Raw genomic sequence first — 15,835 nt, forward strand, 5'->3', positions numbered from 1 at the left:
GATGAAGGGATAAAATTTATAATTTAGCTCACATTTCTTTGAAACAGGATTTGAAAAAGGACCTCACAAATCCCTTTAGCCTTCACTAATCTGAGGAAATTTCATGTAGTGTATATAAAATAATATCAAGCAGTTTCTATATTGACTAAAACTGAAATTTCAGTAAACATTCAAACATATTTTCAAGATCATTATGATTTTGCCAATGACTTTAAGTAGATGATAATACTTTACCTCAGAAATGTCAATTGAGATTCCAGGATTTCACTCTTTTCCTCATAAGTAAGTTTTAGTCTCTCCTTTAGAAAAGAAAAAAAAATGTACATTTTGTCTATGTCCTGTGTTTTAATTATTAATATTAAAATCAGTTATTTCTTTTTACCCAGGAGGAAAATCAATGTGCCCTCTCTGGAATCACTTTTCCTTATCCACTCCAAACACTTTATTTTTATTGAGTGAAAGCCTGCAAAGAACTACTGAGTCATAAAATGGTGATTACTAATAAAAAAGTTTTTTTTTTCCAAACTGCATAAACCAGTTCTTATTTTTAAAAGTATGACTCTGGGCAAAACCAATTATAGCCCATAAAGTCCATGAGGGCAAGGATCAAATCTTCCTGGAATCTCCCATTGTGATTGCTGTATAGCTGAAGCACCAAAAAATATTAATATGTGTTGGAGGAATGATAAAAGTTATAAATCACAGTATGATAGACCAAAGTGATATATAATCCACAAGCCTCAGCTGATATCCAGTTTTTCTTTAATTCTAAGATAAAAACACTGCTACCTCCAAGAGCTTATATTCTAAGCAGAAATAGCAAGACAGATGAACAAATATAATTATATACAGTTTACACTAGTGAAAATACAGAAGGTAAAATGAAATAGAAAAGGCAGGAACTTATAATTTAGCTGAAGAGAAGTAGAGAAGGCTTCATTTGAAGAGATGCTAAGACTTGGATAATTTCCAATAGGGCAAAAGGCTCAGTGACTGGAGAAAGTGTGCTATATATCTGGTCAATAAGTAGTTCAGTATCACTAGAATGTAGAATGCTACATGGGAGAGTAGACAGAGATGAGCTGATTAGGTAAGGTGGTCAGTGAGAAGAATGAATATATGAAGACTTTTATTTAGTACCTACAACTAAATAAAAGCCTCTACATAGCTGAAGCACTGGATGAATATTGAAATCTTTTTATCAGCACTGAATCTTATATTACACTGAAGGATATGTAAAAGAGATCATCACAAACGAAGACATTGCAAATAAACAGCAGATAAGCTGATGAACAAGAGTCATGAAGTAGCTACTTACAAAACAGAAACAGACTCACAGACTTAGGGAATGAACTAATGTTTGCCATTAGGGGGAAGAATGGGGGGAAAGATATAGAGCTTGGATCGACATGTGCACACTGTTATATTTAATATGGATAACCTACAAGGACCTACCGCGTAGCACAGGGGACTCTGCTCAACATCATGTGGCCACCTGGATGGGAGGGGAATTTAAGGGAGAATGGATACATGTGTATGTATGTCTGAGTCCCTTTGCTGTACACCTGAAACTATTATAACATTGTTAATTGGTGACACTCCAATATAAAAAGTTTAAAAAAAGAGTAATCAAGCAGCAAAGATAGAAAATATTTAGTACAAAGTTGTAAACAAGCATAAGTCATAGAATTTGTTTCTCTTTAGTGTTAAATTTTATTTATTTTTATTAAGTATAGTTGACTTACAATATTAAGTGTTTCAGGTGTATAGCCAAGTGATTTCAGTTCAGTTCAGTTGCTCAGTTGTGTCCAACTCTTTATGTCCCCATCAACTGCAGCACACCAGGCTTCCCTGTCCATCACCAACTCCCGGAGCTTGCTCAAACTCATGCCTATCAAGTTGGTGATGCCATTCAACCATCTCATTCTCTGTTATCCCCTACTCCTCCTGTCTTCAATCTTTCCCAGCATCAGCGTCTTTTCCAATGAGTCAGTTCTTCGCATCAGGTGACCAAAGAATTGGAACTTCAACTTCAGTATCAGTCCTTCCAATGAATATTTAGGACTGATTTCCTTTAGGATGCATCTCCTTGCAGTCCAAGGGACTATAGAGCTTGGATCAACATGTACACACTGTTATATCTAAAATGGATAACCTACAAGGACCTACTGTGTAGCACAGGGAACTCTGCTCAACATTATGTGGCCACCTGGATGAAGACTCTCAAGAGTCTTCTCCAACATCACAGTTCAAAAGCATCAATTCTTTGCTGCTCAGATTTCTTTACAGTACAACTCTACATCCATTCATGACTACTGGAAAAACCCTAGCTTTGACAAGATGGACCTTTGTCAGCAAAGTAATGTCTCTGCTTTTTAATATGTATATACTGCATCTATATATATATATATATATATATATATACTGTCTAGGTTGGTCATAGCTTTTCTTCCAAGGAGCAAACGTCTTTGAATTTCATGGCTGAGGTCACCATCTACAGTGAATTTGGAGCCCAAGAAAATAAAGTCTGTCACTGTTTCCATTGTTTCCCCATCTATTTGTCATGAAGTGGTGGGACCAGATGCCATGATCTTCTTTTTTTGAATGCTGAGTTTTAAGCCAGCTTTTTCACTCTTCCCTTGCACTTTCATCAGAGGCTCTTTAGTTCCTCTTCACTTTCTGCCATGAAAGTGGTGTCATCTGCATATCTGAGGTTATTGATATTTCTCCCGGCAGTCTTGATTCCAGCTTGTGCTTTATCCAGCCCAGCATTCCACATGATGTACTCTGCATATAAGTTAAATAATCACAGTGACAATATACAGCTTTGATGTACTCCTTTCCTGATTTGGAACCAGTCTGTTGTTCCATGTCCAGTTCTAACTGTTGCTTCTTGACCTGCATACAGATTTCTCAGGAGGCAGGTAAGGTGGTCTGGTATTCCCATCTCTTGAAGAATTTTCCATATTGTTGTGATCTACACAGTCAAAAGCTTTGGTTTAATCAATAAAGCAGAAATAAATGTTTTTCTGGAATTCTCTTGCTTTTTCAGTGATCCAGCCTATGTTGGCAATTTGATCTCTGGTTCCTCTGCCTTTTCTAAATCCAGCTTGAACATCTGGAAGTTCATGGTTCACGCACTGTTGAAGCCGTACTTGGAGAATTTTGAGCATTACTTTGCTAGCATATGAAACGAGTGCAATTGTGCAGTAGTTTGAACATTTTTTGGCATTGCCCTCTTTTGGGATTGGAATGAAAACTGACTTTTTCCATTCCTGTGACCACTGCTGAGTTTTCCAAATATGTTCCATTATAGGTTATTATTAGATACTGAATATAATTCCCTGTGTTACACAGTAAATCCTTGTTGCCTATTTTATGCATAGTAGCTTGTATCTGTTAATCCCATACTCCTAATTTGTCCCTCCTTCACTCCCTCTCTCCTTTGTCAACCATAATTTGTTTTCTATGTCTGTGAGTCTGTTTCTGTTTTGTATATAGATTTATTTGTATTATTTTTTAGATTTCATGTAAAAGTGATATCATATAGAATTTGTATTTTTCTTTCTTCACTAAGTATTATATTTTATCGGCCCATCCATGTTGCTACAAATGACAATATTTCCTTCTTTTTATGGCAGAGTAATATTCCATCATATATATATAAACAATATATTTTAAGGCAATTGTCTGCTGATGGACACGAGTTGCTTCCATGTCTTGGCTATTGTAAATAATGATGCTATGGACACTGGGGGGCATGAGTCTTCTCAAATAGGAGGTTTCATGTTTTGGGAGGATAAATACTCAGGAGTGGGTATCATATCGTAGCTCTATTTTGAGTTTTTCAGGGAACCTCCATATTATTTCCCATAGCGGCTGCACCTATGTACATTCCCACTAACAGGGCACAAGGGTTCCCATCTCTCCACAAATCTCCAGCATTTATTATTTGTATAGTTTTTGATGATAGCCATTCTGACTAGTGTGGACTGATACCTCACTAAGGCTTTGATTTGCATTTCTCTAATAATCTCTTTTTATGTGCCTGTTGGTCATCTATATATCTTCTTTGGAAAAGTGTCTATCTGGGTCCTCTGTCCACTTTTTATTGGGTTGTCTGTTTTTTTCTGGTATTGAGTTATGGGATATTTCTATCTTTGGATATTAACCCCTTGTTGGTCACATAGTTTGCTGATATTTTCTACTATGCTATAGGTTTTGTTGTTGGTTTCCTTTGCATAGCAAAAGTTTTTAGGTCCCACTTATTTATTTTTGCTTTTATTTCTTTTGCCTTGCGATACCAATCTAAGAAAATATTGCTAAGATTTATGTCAGAGAATGATTTGCTTATGTTCCTCTATAGGAGTTCTATCTACTCATGTAAAACTGACTGAATTTTATGACTGAATAGATGTGGGGAAGAAAAAGACATTAAAAATAACCCTGGGTTCTTGACTTGAATAAAACCAGGTGAATGCTGGTGCTAAAGATTTTTCCAGAGTGAGAAAAGGAAATAAAATGGAACCATTAAAATGTTCAACTAATTCAAAAGAAGGCAGGAAAGGAAAAAAAAGAAAAGGTGAAGAAATAGCAGAAGGGGAAAAAAAGACACACCAAGATAGTAGATTTAAAGCCAAGTATACACATAATCACGTTTAAAGGACAGATATTGTCAGATTGGATAAAGAAAGCAAAACTCAACTATATGCTGTCCACAAGAAACCCATATTAAATATGAAGACATAAGTATGTTAAAAGTAAAACAATAGGGAAAAAATACAATGATAACACTAATCAAAAGCAAGTAGGAGTCAGGCAAAATACAAAAACCATGGGCTTTTCTCTATACTAGCACTGAAGAATAAGAAAATGAAAATTTTAAATATGTATATTGCTTATGATAATACCATAAAAAATCTAGAGGTTAATTCTAAAGAACGATGTGTAAGGCCTTTATTCAGAAACTATAAAAAACTGACAAAAATTAAAGATGACCTAAATAAAGTGATCGGAGAAGGCAATGGCAGCCCACTCCAGTACTCTTGCCTGGAAAGTCCCATGAATGGAGGAGCCTGGTAGGCTGCAGTCCATGGGGTCGCTAAGTTGGATATGACTGAGCGGCTTCACTTTCGCTTTTCATTTTCATGCATCAGAGAAGGAAATGGCAACCCACTCCAGTGTTCTTGCCTGGAGGATCCCAGGGATGGGGAAGCCTGGTGGGCTGCCATCTATGGGGTCACACAGAGTCAGACACGACTGAAGTGACTCAGCAACAAAATAGAGTGATACGTAATTTTACTATTAGACAATATATTATCATAAGATATCAATTCTTCCCCTCACAAATGACCTATACCTTTAATGTAATCTCAGTCAAAACTACTTAATGGCTTTTTGAAAGCTAACTAATTATAAATGTATTTGGAAATGCAAAAGGCAAGAAATAGGACATTCTTTAGCTCTAAGAAAAATGTTGGAAGACTTGGTCTACCAGATACAAGATTATAAGAATCAAGACAGGATGGTAATAGCACAAAGAAGTAGTAACACAGACACCAAGGAATTAAAACACAAAGCCCAGAAACAGACTCACACATATATGTACACTTGATTTATAACAAAGGTGTCAGGCAAATGATTGTCTTCTCAACAGATGATGCTGGGATATATAAATAACCCGATAAGAAAAGTAACCCCCTACACTTCCCATCAGATACAAAAACAAATTCCATGTACACTGTAGTTCTAAATGTAAAAAGAAAGATTATAAGGTTTCTGAAAGATAACATAGGAGAATATTTTCAGAGTATCTAATGGCCTTGGGGGTAGGGAAACACTTTTTTATATAGGACACAAAAGATACTAAAAAATAAAGGGAAAACACTGGTAAATTGGACCACATTAAAATTAAGAAATTCTAATCAAGAAAGAGAAAAAAGAAACTATCAAGAGAGTTCCAAGACAAACCACAAAATATAGGAAAATACGTTCCAACAGAGGTTACCAATAATGGGCTTATACTCATATTAAGAGCTTTAAAAAAACAGTCAGATAATTCAAAAAAATAAGTAGGACATTTGAACAGGCATGTCACAAAAAAAGGACATCAAATGGCCAATAGATATATGAGAAAATACTCAATCACATGAGAAATCAGAGAAATGAAAATAAAAATCACAATGAGAACACTCCAGGACCACCAGAAAAACAGAATATCAAGTGTTGGCAAGGATTTGGAGCTATGGTATCACTCATGCTGCTGACAGAAGTGTCAACTAATAAAAAAATCACCTTGGAAAAGTTTGCCCCTATGTACTCACATTGAGCATATACATACACTATGACCAACAATGACACTCCAAGGTACATACCCAACATAAATGTGTACAATGCACACCAACAGACATATAAAAGAATGCTCATAGCAGCAAGAATCACAATATCCCCAAACTGGAAAAATACAAATATCTGTCAACAATACATAAACATATAATTATGTTATATTCATATAGTAGATCTATCAATGAAAATGAATAAATTTCTAACACATGCAACTAAAAATCTATATGAATCTATCAAATATAATACTGAAAAATAGCTACACAAAAAAGAATAAGTACTATGTGATTCAATTTATGTAATATTTTAAAAACCAGGCAGAAATCAATTTGAGTGGGGATCATGCTTAGGGATCAATTTTCATAAAAGTCAAGCTAGTGTTTAGCTTTAAGAGAATGAGAGGTGGTGACTGGGAGTGGGCATGAAGAGGGCTCGTGGGATATGGTAATGTTAGACATCTTACAGGGACAGTTACATGGTTGTTCCTTTGATGATAAATCCTAAAGCTGTACATTTTTGTTTTGCATACTTTTCTGAATTTATGTTAAATTGTGTCATTAGAAATATCAAAGGATGGCATGACCAACTAATGTACATATTATAGAATGCTGCTCTGAGATGAGGAAGGAAGATGAAGACTGATATGTGAAGGTTATCAATGACCTTGAAAAGAAATGGTTTAGGGGGATATGGCGGGGGGAAGCTCAAATAAAGTATGCTGAAGAGAGAATGGGCGGTGAGGAACAGAGGCGTGAGTATAGACAACTGCTTCGAAAGCCTTTGGTATGAAGGGGAGTAGCTGGGTGATAGTTCAAAGGGAATGTAAGATGAAGAGAATATATTTTGTGTTTATTTGCTTTAAGACAGTAGCTAGTATAGTACATATTTTGCTAAAAACCCAGTTAAGAGGGATAAAAGGTACAAGAGCAAGAGGAGATACGTACAAGAGTGAAATCCTTGAAAGAAGTGAGGAAGACTTGGAACATAAAGCTCACAGAAGCAGAGACTGACCTTTGACATAAACAGGATAAACAAGTGAATCTATAACAGTTATAAATGGAACACTAAGAGAAGACATAAGAGGGAAACTAATTCTAACGTGGGAAAAGGAGGAATGGAAGCATGTAATTAGGGAAGGTAGGATGGGACGGGACATTTGAACTAAGTTTGGTAGGTAAACATTTCAATAGGTAGAGGATAAGAAGGAAGCATTTTAGGCAGGGATTATTGCATAAGCCAAAGTCAATTCTTCAAAGAGAAACGGAACTGGGAAATAAGCTTATGAAGTAGCAAGAAGTGAGTGGTGTGCGTGCTTATAGCCAATACTTGTGAGAAAGACAGAAGAATGAGAAGCGAGTCTGGAAATGTAGTTTGAAGAAAATAGCAGATGGCTTGGGAGACTGGTCTTAATCCTATGGGTATTAAGTAGCTATCATAGCTTGTTCAATTGGGAAAAAACCATATAATTTACTTAGTCTTTCTGATTTTTTTTTTTAAAAGAAAGGAACTCTTTCCTAAATACTAGAAAAAAGCTTGGATTAGAGAATGAGAAGGAGCAAGGAAATTTGGGCCAGAAAGAGCCTTTAGAAAAATTTAACAACAAAACCTGTGGACAATAATGAGAGTGGAACTATGACTCATTATATCTTCCCCTGGAACATTCCATTTTTGGTTCCATCATTCCATTTTCACCCAGATCAAAGTATTTAAAAGTATCATTTGATCTTAAAATATAATTATTTTAGACTCCTCAGGAAATTGGGACATTTAGAAGCATCTCTGTATATGGGGAGTTTAGAAAGCCACAAACATGCCCAGGGAAAATGCATTCTCAGAAAAGTCCTAAGAAGACCTGAAGCTTTCACTTCAGGCTGATCTCTAGGCTCAGAGCAGGCCTAACTGTAAGGTAAAGTCCAGCACAGTCAAAGTGCAAAGACTTGGAGAGTTGGTTGTTCTGTATTTTGGGGGCTTTTTGGTGTTCTTGTTCTTTGTTTCAGCTGCTGGCAGTCAAGGAAATGTCTCAAACATCAGCTGAAAATGAGCTAATGGAACAGAGATCTCAGTGATCACACACAAGGAATAGTTTTTACAGAAATCATTTGGAAAATTCTTTAAAGGACTATGACAGCCTTCAACAATAAAAAAGACATCAAACCTTAAAAAAATAGGGTATCTGATTTCCAGAGTTATCATATATAACAGTTTAATACCCAGTTTTCAACAACAAAAAATCAGTAGGCATACAAAGAAAGAGGAAAACATGGCTCACTCAATTAAACAGAATAAACTGACAGGAACCATGCCTATGAAACTGCAGACATCAGACTTCCTAGACGAAAACTTTAAAAGGACTGCCTAAGAACACTCAGAATGCTAAGAGAAAATATGAACAAAGAACAAAAGGGAGTCAGGAAAACAAATTATAGAAAAGAACCAAACAAATTCTGGAGCTGAAAACAACAAAAACTGAAATAAAAAATTCACTAAAGAAATTTTAGAGATTTGGGCAGCAGAAGAAAGAATCTGAAAATCTGAAGATAGAACAATTGAAATAATTGAATCTGAGAAGCAGAAAAAAAAAAATGAAGAATTACCAAATGATCCAACAATTGCTTTTCTGATTATATTTGAAAGTAGGACCTCAAACAGATACTTGTGCATCAATGCTCATATCAGCCTTACTCATAACAGCCAATAGGTTGAAACTCCCCCCAAATCTATTAACAGATAAAAGGAAAACCAAAGTGTGGCATATATGTACAGGGGAATATTATTCACCCTTATAAAGACATGAAATTATGATACACATTACAACATGGATGAAACTTGAAAACTCTATGCTCAATGAAATAAGCCAGACAAAATGAGAAACACTTAAGTGAAATATCTAGAACAGACAAACTCATATAAAGACATAAATGCAGAAAATGTTACCAAGGGTTGTAGGAAGAGGGGAATGGAAGTTATTATTTAATTGGTAGAGTTTTTGTTTGGGATGATGAAAATGTTCTGGAAATGAGTACTGTTTATGGTTGAACAACACTGTGAATGTACTTAGTGTAAATAATTGTACACTTAAAATTTTAAATGGTTAAAATAGAAAATTTTGTGCTATATATATTTACCACAATAAAAAAGTACCAAAAATGTAGATGCATATAAATACCCAAATACTCACCAGTTCTAGTTTCCATTTTTCAGCCTCACCAGCAGAAGCAACTTTGATAGTATCGGCATTGCCACATGAAAATGATCTCTTTGCAGCTTCATCCACCCTAGAGTCTTCACCTGTTGTAATCCAAGAATTCTGCATGTTTCCCTAAAATAAAATGTGAAAGTACTTGCAATCGACTTTTAACTTCTAAATCAATATACAGATTTTACAAATGGAATACTGATTATCTGTGATGAAAGGAATAAGAAAAATAGCAGATGCTTCTATATACAAATCAACAATTATTTTGCATTTTCAAGCTGTTAGGGGCATATTCCAAACATGTGTTACAAAGTTGAATTCCTACAGGTACAGGCAATAATGTAAATGAACAAAGAGGGCTGTATATCAGTGTATTGAACAAATGAAATTCTCTCTTTACCTCTTTGGAGACATATACTCTTGAAGCACATAAACCTCTCTTGGTTTGTTTTCCATTTTCCACATTTCATAAAGATATGACTAATAATAAGAATTACTACATATAAGGTTTACTATGTGCCAGACACTCTTTTACATCCTCCACATATATTAACTTAGCTAATCATTACAATAATCCTATGGGACAAGTTTCACTGTTACCTCCATTTTATAGATGAGGAAACTGAGTTACAGAGAGTAACTGCAAAAAGTCACAGAGGTAGAAAGTGACTAATAAGTGGCAAAGCTAGGATCTGAACCCTGGCAATCTAGCTCCAGAGTCCTAAACCACTATGCCTTTTCTGAAAATTATTTATCTTCAATGTGAAAAACAGTGCACGGTGATAAACAGAACTGACATGCAGCTTGCCTGTCAAGGATCCAAAAAGTAGTCATAGGGATCAAGACAGAGCAACCCAAGAAAGAAGCCACTACTCAGTTCCAGTCAACTGCTGCCATGTGTGAATGCCATCTCATATTACCCCAAAAAATCTTTAGATTTTTAAAAAGATCAGGCAGATATCTGGCTCTTCAACTGAAACACTGTTAAATACCAAGTCAGTTTTTCAAACAGACAAAACATGTCTATAGACTGAATATGGGGCACCCACTGACAGTTGGCAAACTTTGGCATTCTCTCAGCATTCAGTGTAATAAGCAGCTCAAAATCTGGCTGATTTATGTGTGAATCAAGAACTAAATTACTTATTTAATTTATCCAACAAGTAATTAATGAACTCGTATTAAGGGCCAAGGGACACAGTAGTATTCATAAGCAAGGATATGTCCCCAAACACAGAACTATACTGTGGTGTCATATCATGTTAGAATGTGGTAAATTGTATTCATTCAAAGTAGTATTCTGAGATTCTATTCCATATTCTTTGGGACGTTCAAAGAACTTGTATAATACTGACTATGTTCAGGCATTGTGCTAAAAGCTTGGTGGCCAGTGGTAGGTGGTAAAAATGACCAAGACCAATCTTAACCTTGAGGAGTTTATAGGCTAATGAAGAAGAGAAAAACCTAAGCAGGTAATTTCCATTTAGTAAAGCCATAAGTATGCATGTCAGGACAAGGCCAGACAGAAGAGGTATACTAAGAGCAACTGGAGATTTGAGGAAAGTTTCTGGAGAAGTTTTGACACTGGTGTGATATCTTGAAGGATGAAAAAAAATAAGTTAGATGCCAAGAAGAGAGAACACCACACCATGAGAAAACTCACAGAAATGGGAAATAACATGGTGCTTCCCAGAGGCTTTTAGGAAATTCAGTATTATTAAAGGTTGACGTACAAGGCAATAATGTCAGAAGATGCAAGTAGAACTGCTTGTGATAGCCAAAGCATGGAAACAACCTAAACATCCACTTACAGATGAATAAATAAAGAAGACGTGGTACACATACACAATGGAATACTACTCAGTCATGAAAAATGAAATGATGCCATTTGCAGCAACATGGATGCAACTAAAGAAGATCATACTAAGTGAAGTAGGTCAGAAAGAGAAAGACAAATACCACAGGATATCACTTTTCATGTGCTGTATTTGTACCTAAAATATGGCAGAAATTAATCTACATACAAAACAGAAACAGGCTTATAGACATAAAGAACAGATTTGCAGTTGGCAAGGGGTAAGGGAGAAGAGAGAAGGATAGACTGGGAGCTTGCTGTTGGTAGATGCAAACTATTACATTTAGAATCGATAAACCAGAAGGTCTTAATGTATAACACAGGAAACTATTTGATATATTCAATATCTTTATATTCAATAAACCATAAGGGAAAAGAATATAAAAAAGAACGCAAATATGTGTATAACTGAGCTATTTTGCTGTACAGCAGAGATTGGCATGGCATTGTAAATCAATTATGAAAGTGTGTGTGTTAGCTGCTTGCTGCTGCTGCTGCTAAGTCGCTTCAGTCGTGTCCGACTCTGTGCGACCCCATAGACGGCAGCCCACCAGGCTTCCCCGTCCCTGGGATTCTCCAAGCAAGAACACTGGAGTGGGTTGCCATTTCCTTCTCCAATGCATGAAAAGGAAAAGTGAAAGTGGAGTTGCTCAGTCGTGTCCGACTCTTAGCGACCTCATGGACTGCAGCCTACCAGGCTCCTCCGTCCATGGGATTTTCCAGGCAAGAGTACTGGAGTGGGGTGCCATTGCCTTCTCCGGTTAGTTGCTTAGTCGTGTCTAATTCTATGCGACCCCATGGACTGTAGCCCGCCAGCCTCCTCTGTCTATGGAATTCTCCAGGCAAGAATACTGGAGTGGGTAGCCATTCCCTTCTTCAGGGAATCTTCCTGACTCAGGAATGGAACCTAGATCTCCCACACTTCAGGCAGATTCTTTATTGTCTGAGCCACCAGGGAAAGTGGGAAAAAAAAAAAACAAGGAAAAGCCAGAGAATTAAATAAGGATCTGGAAAGTAAAGTATGCCATACTAATAAGCTTGAACTTGATTCTGTAAGTAGGGAAATATCTTCCAAGATTTGATTGTATTAAAAACAGTCTTGCAGAGCAACGAAGGAAAGTGGTACAAATTTCCTATGGAGAAATTGGAGGATGTATGTAGACTATAGATCACTGATTTATGATATATTGTTTGGAAATAAGTGCTACTCTAATTGACATGTTCTTTCACAGATAGCTTTCAAAAAACTTGAATGATATTTGATCAAGATATAAAAAGTCAAATTATATTTATATCCCTGAAGATCACTGAAGACCTCTGATTTCTTAATTGAGGGGAGGGGTTAGAATGGAAGGGATGAACAGACATGGAAAGAAATAGCTCAGAAATTTTCCACTTAAAAAAAAATCCTAATAAAAAGAGTATTTTAATATAATTTTTGAATTCTCAAGAAAAGCCCCTTGAGAACGAATATGATAAAAAATGAAGATGCAAATGAAATATTCTTTAAATGGTTTTAGTTATTTAAAAATAATCTGCTTGCTTCTTCAACTGTTAAGTCAAAAATGAAGCTAAAAGCTAAAAGTCATGTAGGCTACCATCAAAGTTCCAGTCCATGGCAAAGATGGTTTGGTTCATTATTGATAAGCTATTCCTAATCTAGTCAGAAAGGCAGCATAATTCAAGGCCAGGTGGATGGATCAAGGGAGTCAGACAGTACTGTGAGTTCTAGCTTTGTAGGTTACTTAATTGCTGTATACCTTAATTTAATCATCTGAAAGTTGACGTAACAACACCTGCCTTATGCAGCTATCATAAGACTGAAATGATATAATGTAAACAAAGTATTTGATACAATACCTGGCACATCATAACCATGCAGTCATCAACAACTATTAATTATTACTATATACATATTTCAATTGTTTTTCCAAAGAAGGCATTAAGAAACACTGAAAATATATGGTTAAATCTGCCAATAGCTTTGGCAAGATTTACCATCAACATGGTAATAGGCTCATTAAAAAGAGTTTAGGAAAAAAGGAAGATGATATCTCTCGATCTGTTTATATTTAAGATATTCTAAATAGCTTTATTTACATCAAAACTCTCAATACAACATTATTCATAGGTTTGCCAAAATGCCTCAGTTCACCTCCACAAGTAGCAAGTGGGAGAAATAACTCTGTAACAACAAAATAACACAGAAGACTAACATTAAAACAGGTATCAAGGTCACCTGACATACCCAACAACCATTTTAATATCTGCATTATGTTTTAGCTCATGTGAATTTTTTTTTAAAGTTGTCTACAACTCTATCCTTTCTATAATCTGTCTATCTGCAGTTTTCTTAAGCAAGTTTCCTTTGTTCATAAGGCAAAGCATGTGTGCTTTTACCATCATTTCCTTCCCCTTTTGCATTACTCACTTCTCTTGCCCTCTGATTCACTTGTCTGCCTTCTTTCCTTTCTCATTTCACTTCCCCATCTTCCACTTCTTTGCATTGTATAAATATCAAAGACTATGAATAACTGAGTCACTGTTCACTGCATATTTGGAGGAAAATCAAAAGAATATTTTAAAAATGAGCTTACTTGTAAGTACTTTTTATGAATCATTTTCAAATTGACCCAAAATAATAGGAACTAAGACAAAAAATTTTAAACACTAATATTAATAATACAATACTATAAATTTTCAGAAAAAGTTATATAATGAAGAAAATAGCTGATCACAAAGTGATGTGTAATTGCAGAAAAATAAACTAAAATGCTAATCAGCTCACTTTATTATTCAGACTTAACATATCTAGATACAATAGCAAATTCTAACACATAGAACTCTAGGATTTCAAATGAAACATCAGGTCAGGTTAAGAAAAAAACTTCAAAAATTAGAGAACACCTAGGTAAAACATTAAAACAGCTGTGTTTTTTCCTAAACAGAACTTACTTACTAATAATGACTAAGTCAAAAGCACCAAAATACACTGCAAAGTAAAGCCAAAACAGGCAAGTACCAAAACTTTCCCACGGAAAATTGAGTTTTGTCTCAAAAAGCAGAACAACTGTTATCAACTACCCCATAGCAAAAGAGTAAAAACTATTTTGAAGGCAAAAGTATCTCTGACAACTCATAAAGAGAAATTAAATTTAAACACTATTTAAATATTGTCATAAAAATTTTATGTCACAGAATTATAGAGATCATACAATTCTCTGTTCCTCAAAATGTATTCCACCGATATTAGATTCACTCTGGCAACTTGCTCAAAGACTAACCCAGACCAATTCTCAGGGATAAGCCCAGGATCTGCACTGTCAGTAAGTATCCCAAACCCCATTCACATTAAAGACTAAGGACAGCTAATATTGGTGAATTTCTCAAACTTCCAATAAACAGAGGACCTACAAGGTGAAGCCAAGCCTGAAAGTCCTATAAAATTACCTGCCAAACATCCAGCTTGTTAGGGACAATGGGAAAATTAACATTTTGAATCTTGGACACACATGTCAGTGTTCTTTCTCCTGCTACTGTTGCTGCTAAGTCACTTCAGTCGTGTCCGACTCTGTGTGACCCTATAGACGGCAGCCCACCAGGCTCCCCTGTCCCTGGGATTCTCCAGGCAAGAACACTGGAGTGGGTTGCCATTTCCTTCTCCAATGCAGGAAAGTGAAAAGTGAAAGGGAAGCCGCTCAGCGTGCTCAGTTGTGTCCGACTCTTAGCGACCCCATGGACTGCAGCCTACTCCTACACCATGCTAATTAGACTTATTGGAACTCAAAGTTCAAAGACGATTTAGAGAAATACAACAGAAATCTAAACTACAATTCTGAACAGTTGCTGGATTTAACAAAGTCGAGCTCTGTTAACATACCTCCTATATGACATACTTCCTGCTTTCAGACTTGCTCTTTCGTATGGAAAAAACACAAATGGTAATGCTCAGAGAGGAAACTGGAGTGGCTGCTAGGCACCACTACATCATTTAATTTGAGGATTCATACCACCACAGCAAATTTTAATTTCTGCAGCCCCAAGTAAATACCAGAACAGCACTTCTGCCAAACTTTAAGAAAAAAATTGAAACAGTTGAGAAGGCTGAGGGAGAGGGTAGGAGGCAACATTCAGACTATATATATTTTAGTTTAATGATTTAAATAAATGCTCACAGATGCATCCAGAAGTGTTTGCTCCCTCATTTCTTCTTGTCCTCGAGATTTCAGCTCTTGTTGGAGCCTTTCATTTTCAAGCACAACTACTTGTACCCTATTTTTCATTCCAGAGAGTTCCTCCTATAAAAAGCAGAAACAAATACCAAATACATTAAGCATTTTTTCTTTCCTTTTTTTTTCTTTTTAAGAAATGCCACTTGCAGACTGCATACATTAAGCAATCTTAAGTAGCGCTTTTATTTTGTTGATTACTAGACGATCCAA

The 15,835-nt window shown here is 35.8% G+C and overlaps 1 protein-coding gene across 1 annotated transcript in view; it reads right to left on the reverse strand.

Moving 5' to 3' along the window:
• The window catches only part of SDCCAG8 (SHH signaling and ciliogenesis regulator SDCCAG8), a 240,988-nt gene that overhangs the window by 198,396 nt on the left and 26,757 nt on the right, over positions 1-15,835 (reverse strand). The window contains exons 5-7 of the mRNA XM_068985635.1: positions 15,569-15,691; positions 9,521-9,661; positions 235-299 (exon numbers count right to left, since the gene is read on the reverse strand). Coding sequence (XP_068841736.1) covers positions 235-299; positions 9,521-9,661; positions 15,569-15,691 — 329 coding nt within the window. The remainder of the gene's footprint in view (positions 1-234; positions 300-9,520; positions 9,662-15,568; positions 15,692-15,835) is intronic.

The sequence above is a fragment of the Capricornis sumatraensis genome, chromosome 14, assembly GCF_032405125.1.
Source record: "Capricornis sumatraensis isolate serow.1 chromosome 14, serow.2, whole genome shotgun sequence".
NCBI lineage: Eukaryota > Metazoa > Chordata > Mammalia > Artiodactyla > Bovidae > Capricornis > Capricornis sumatraensis.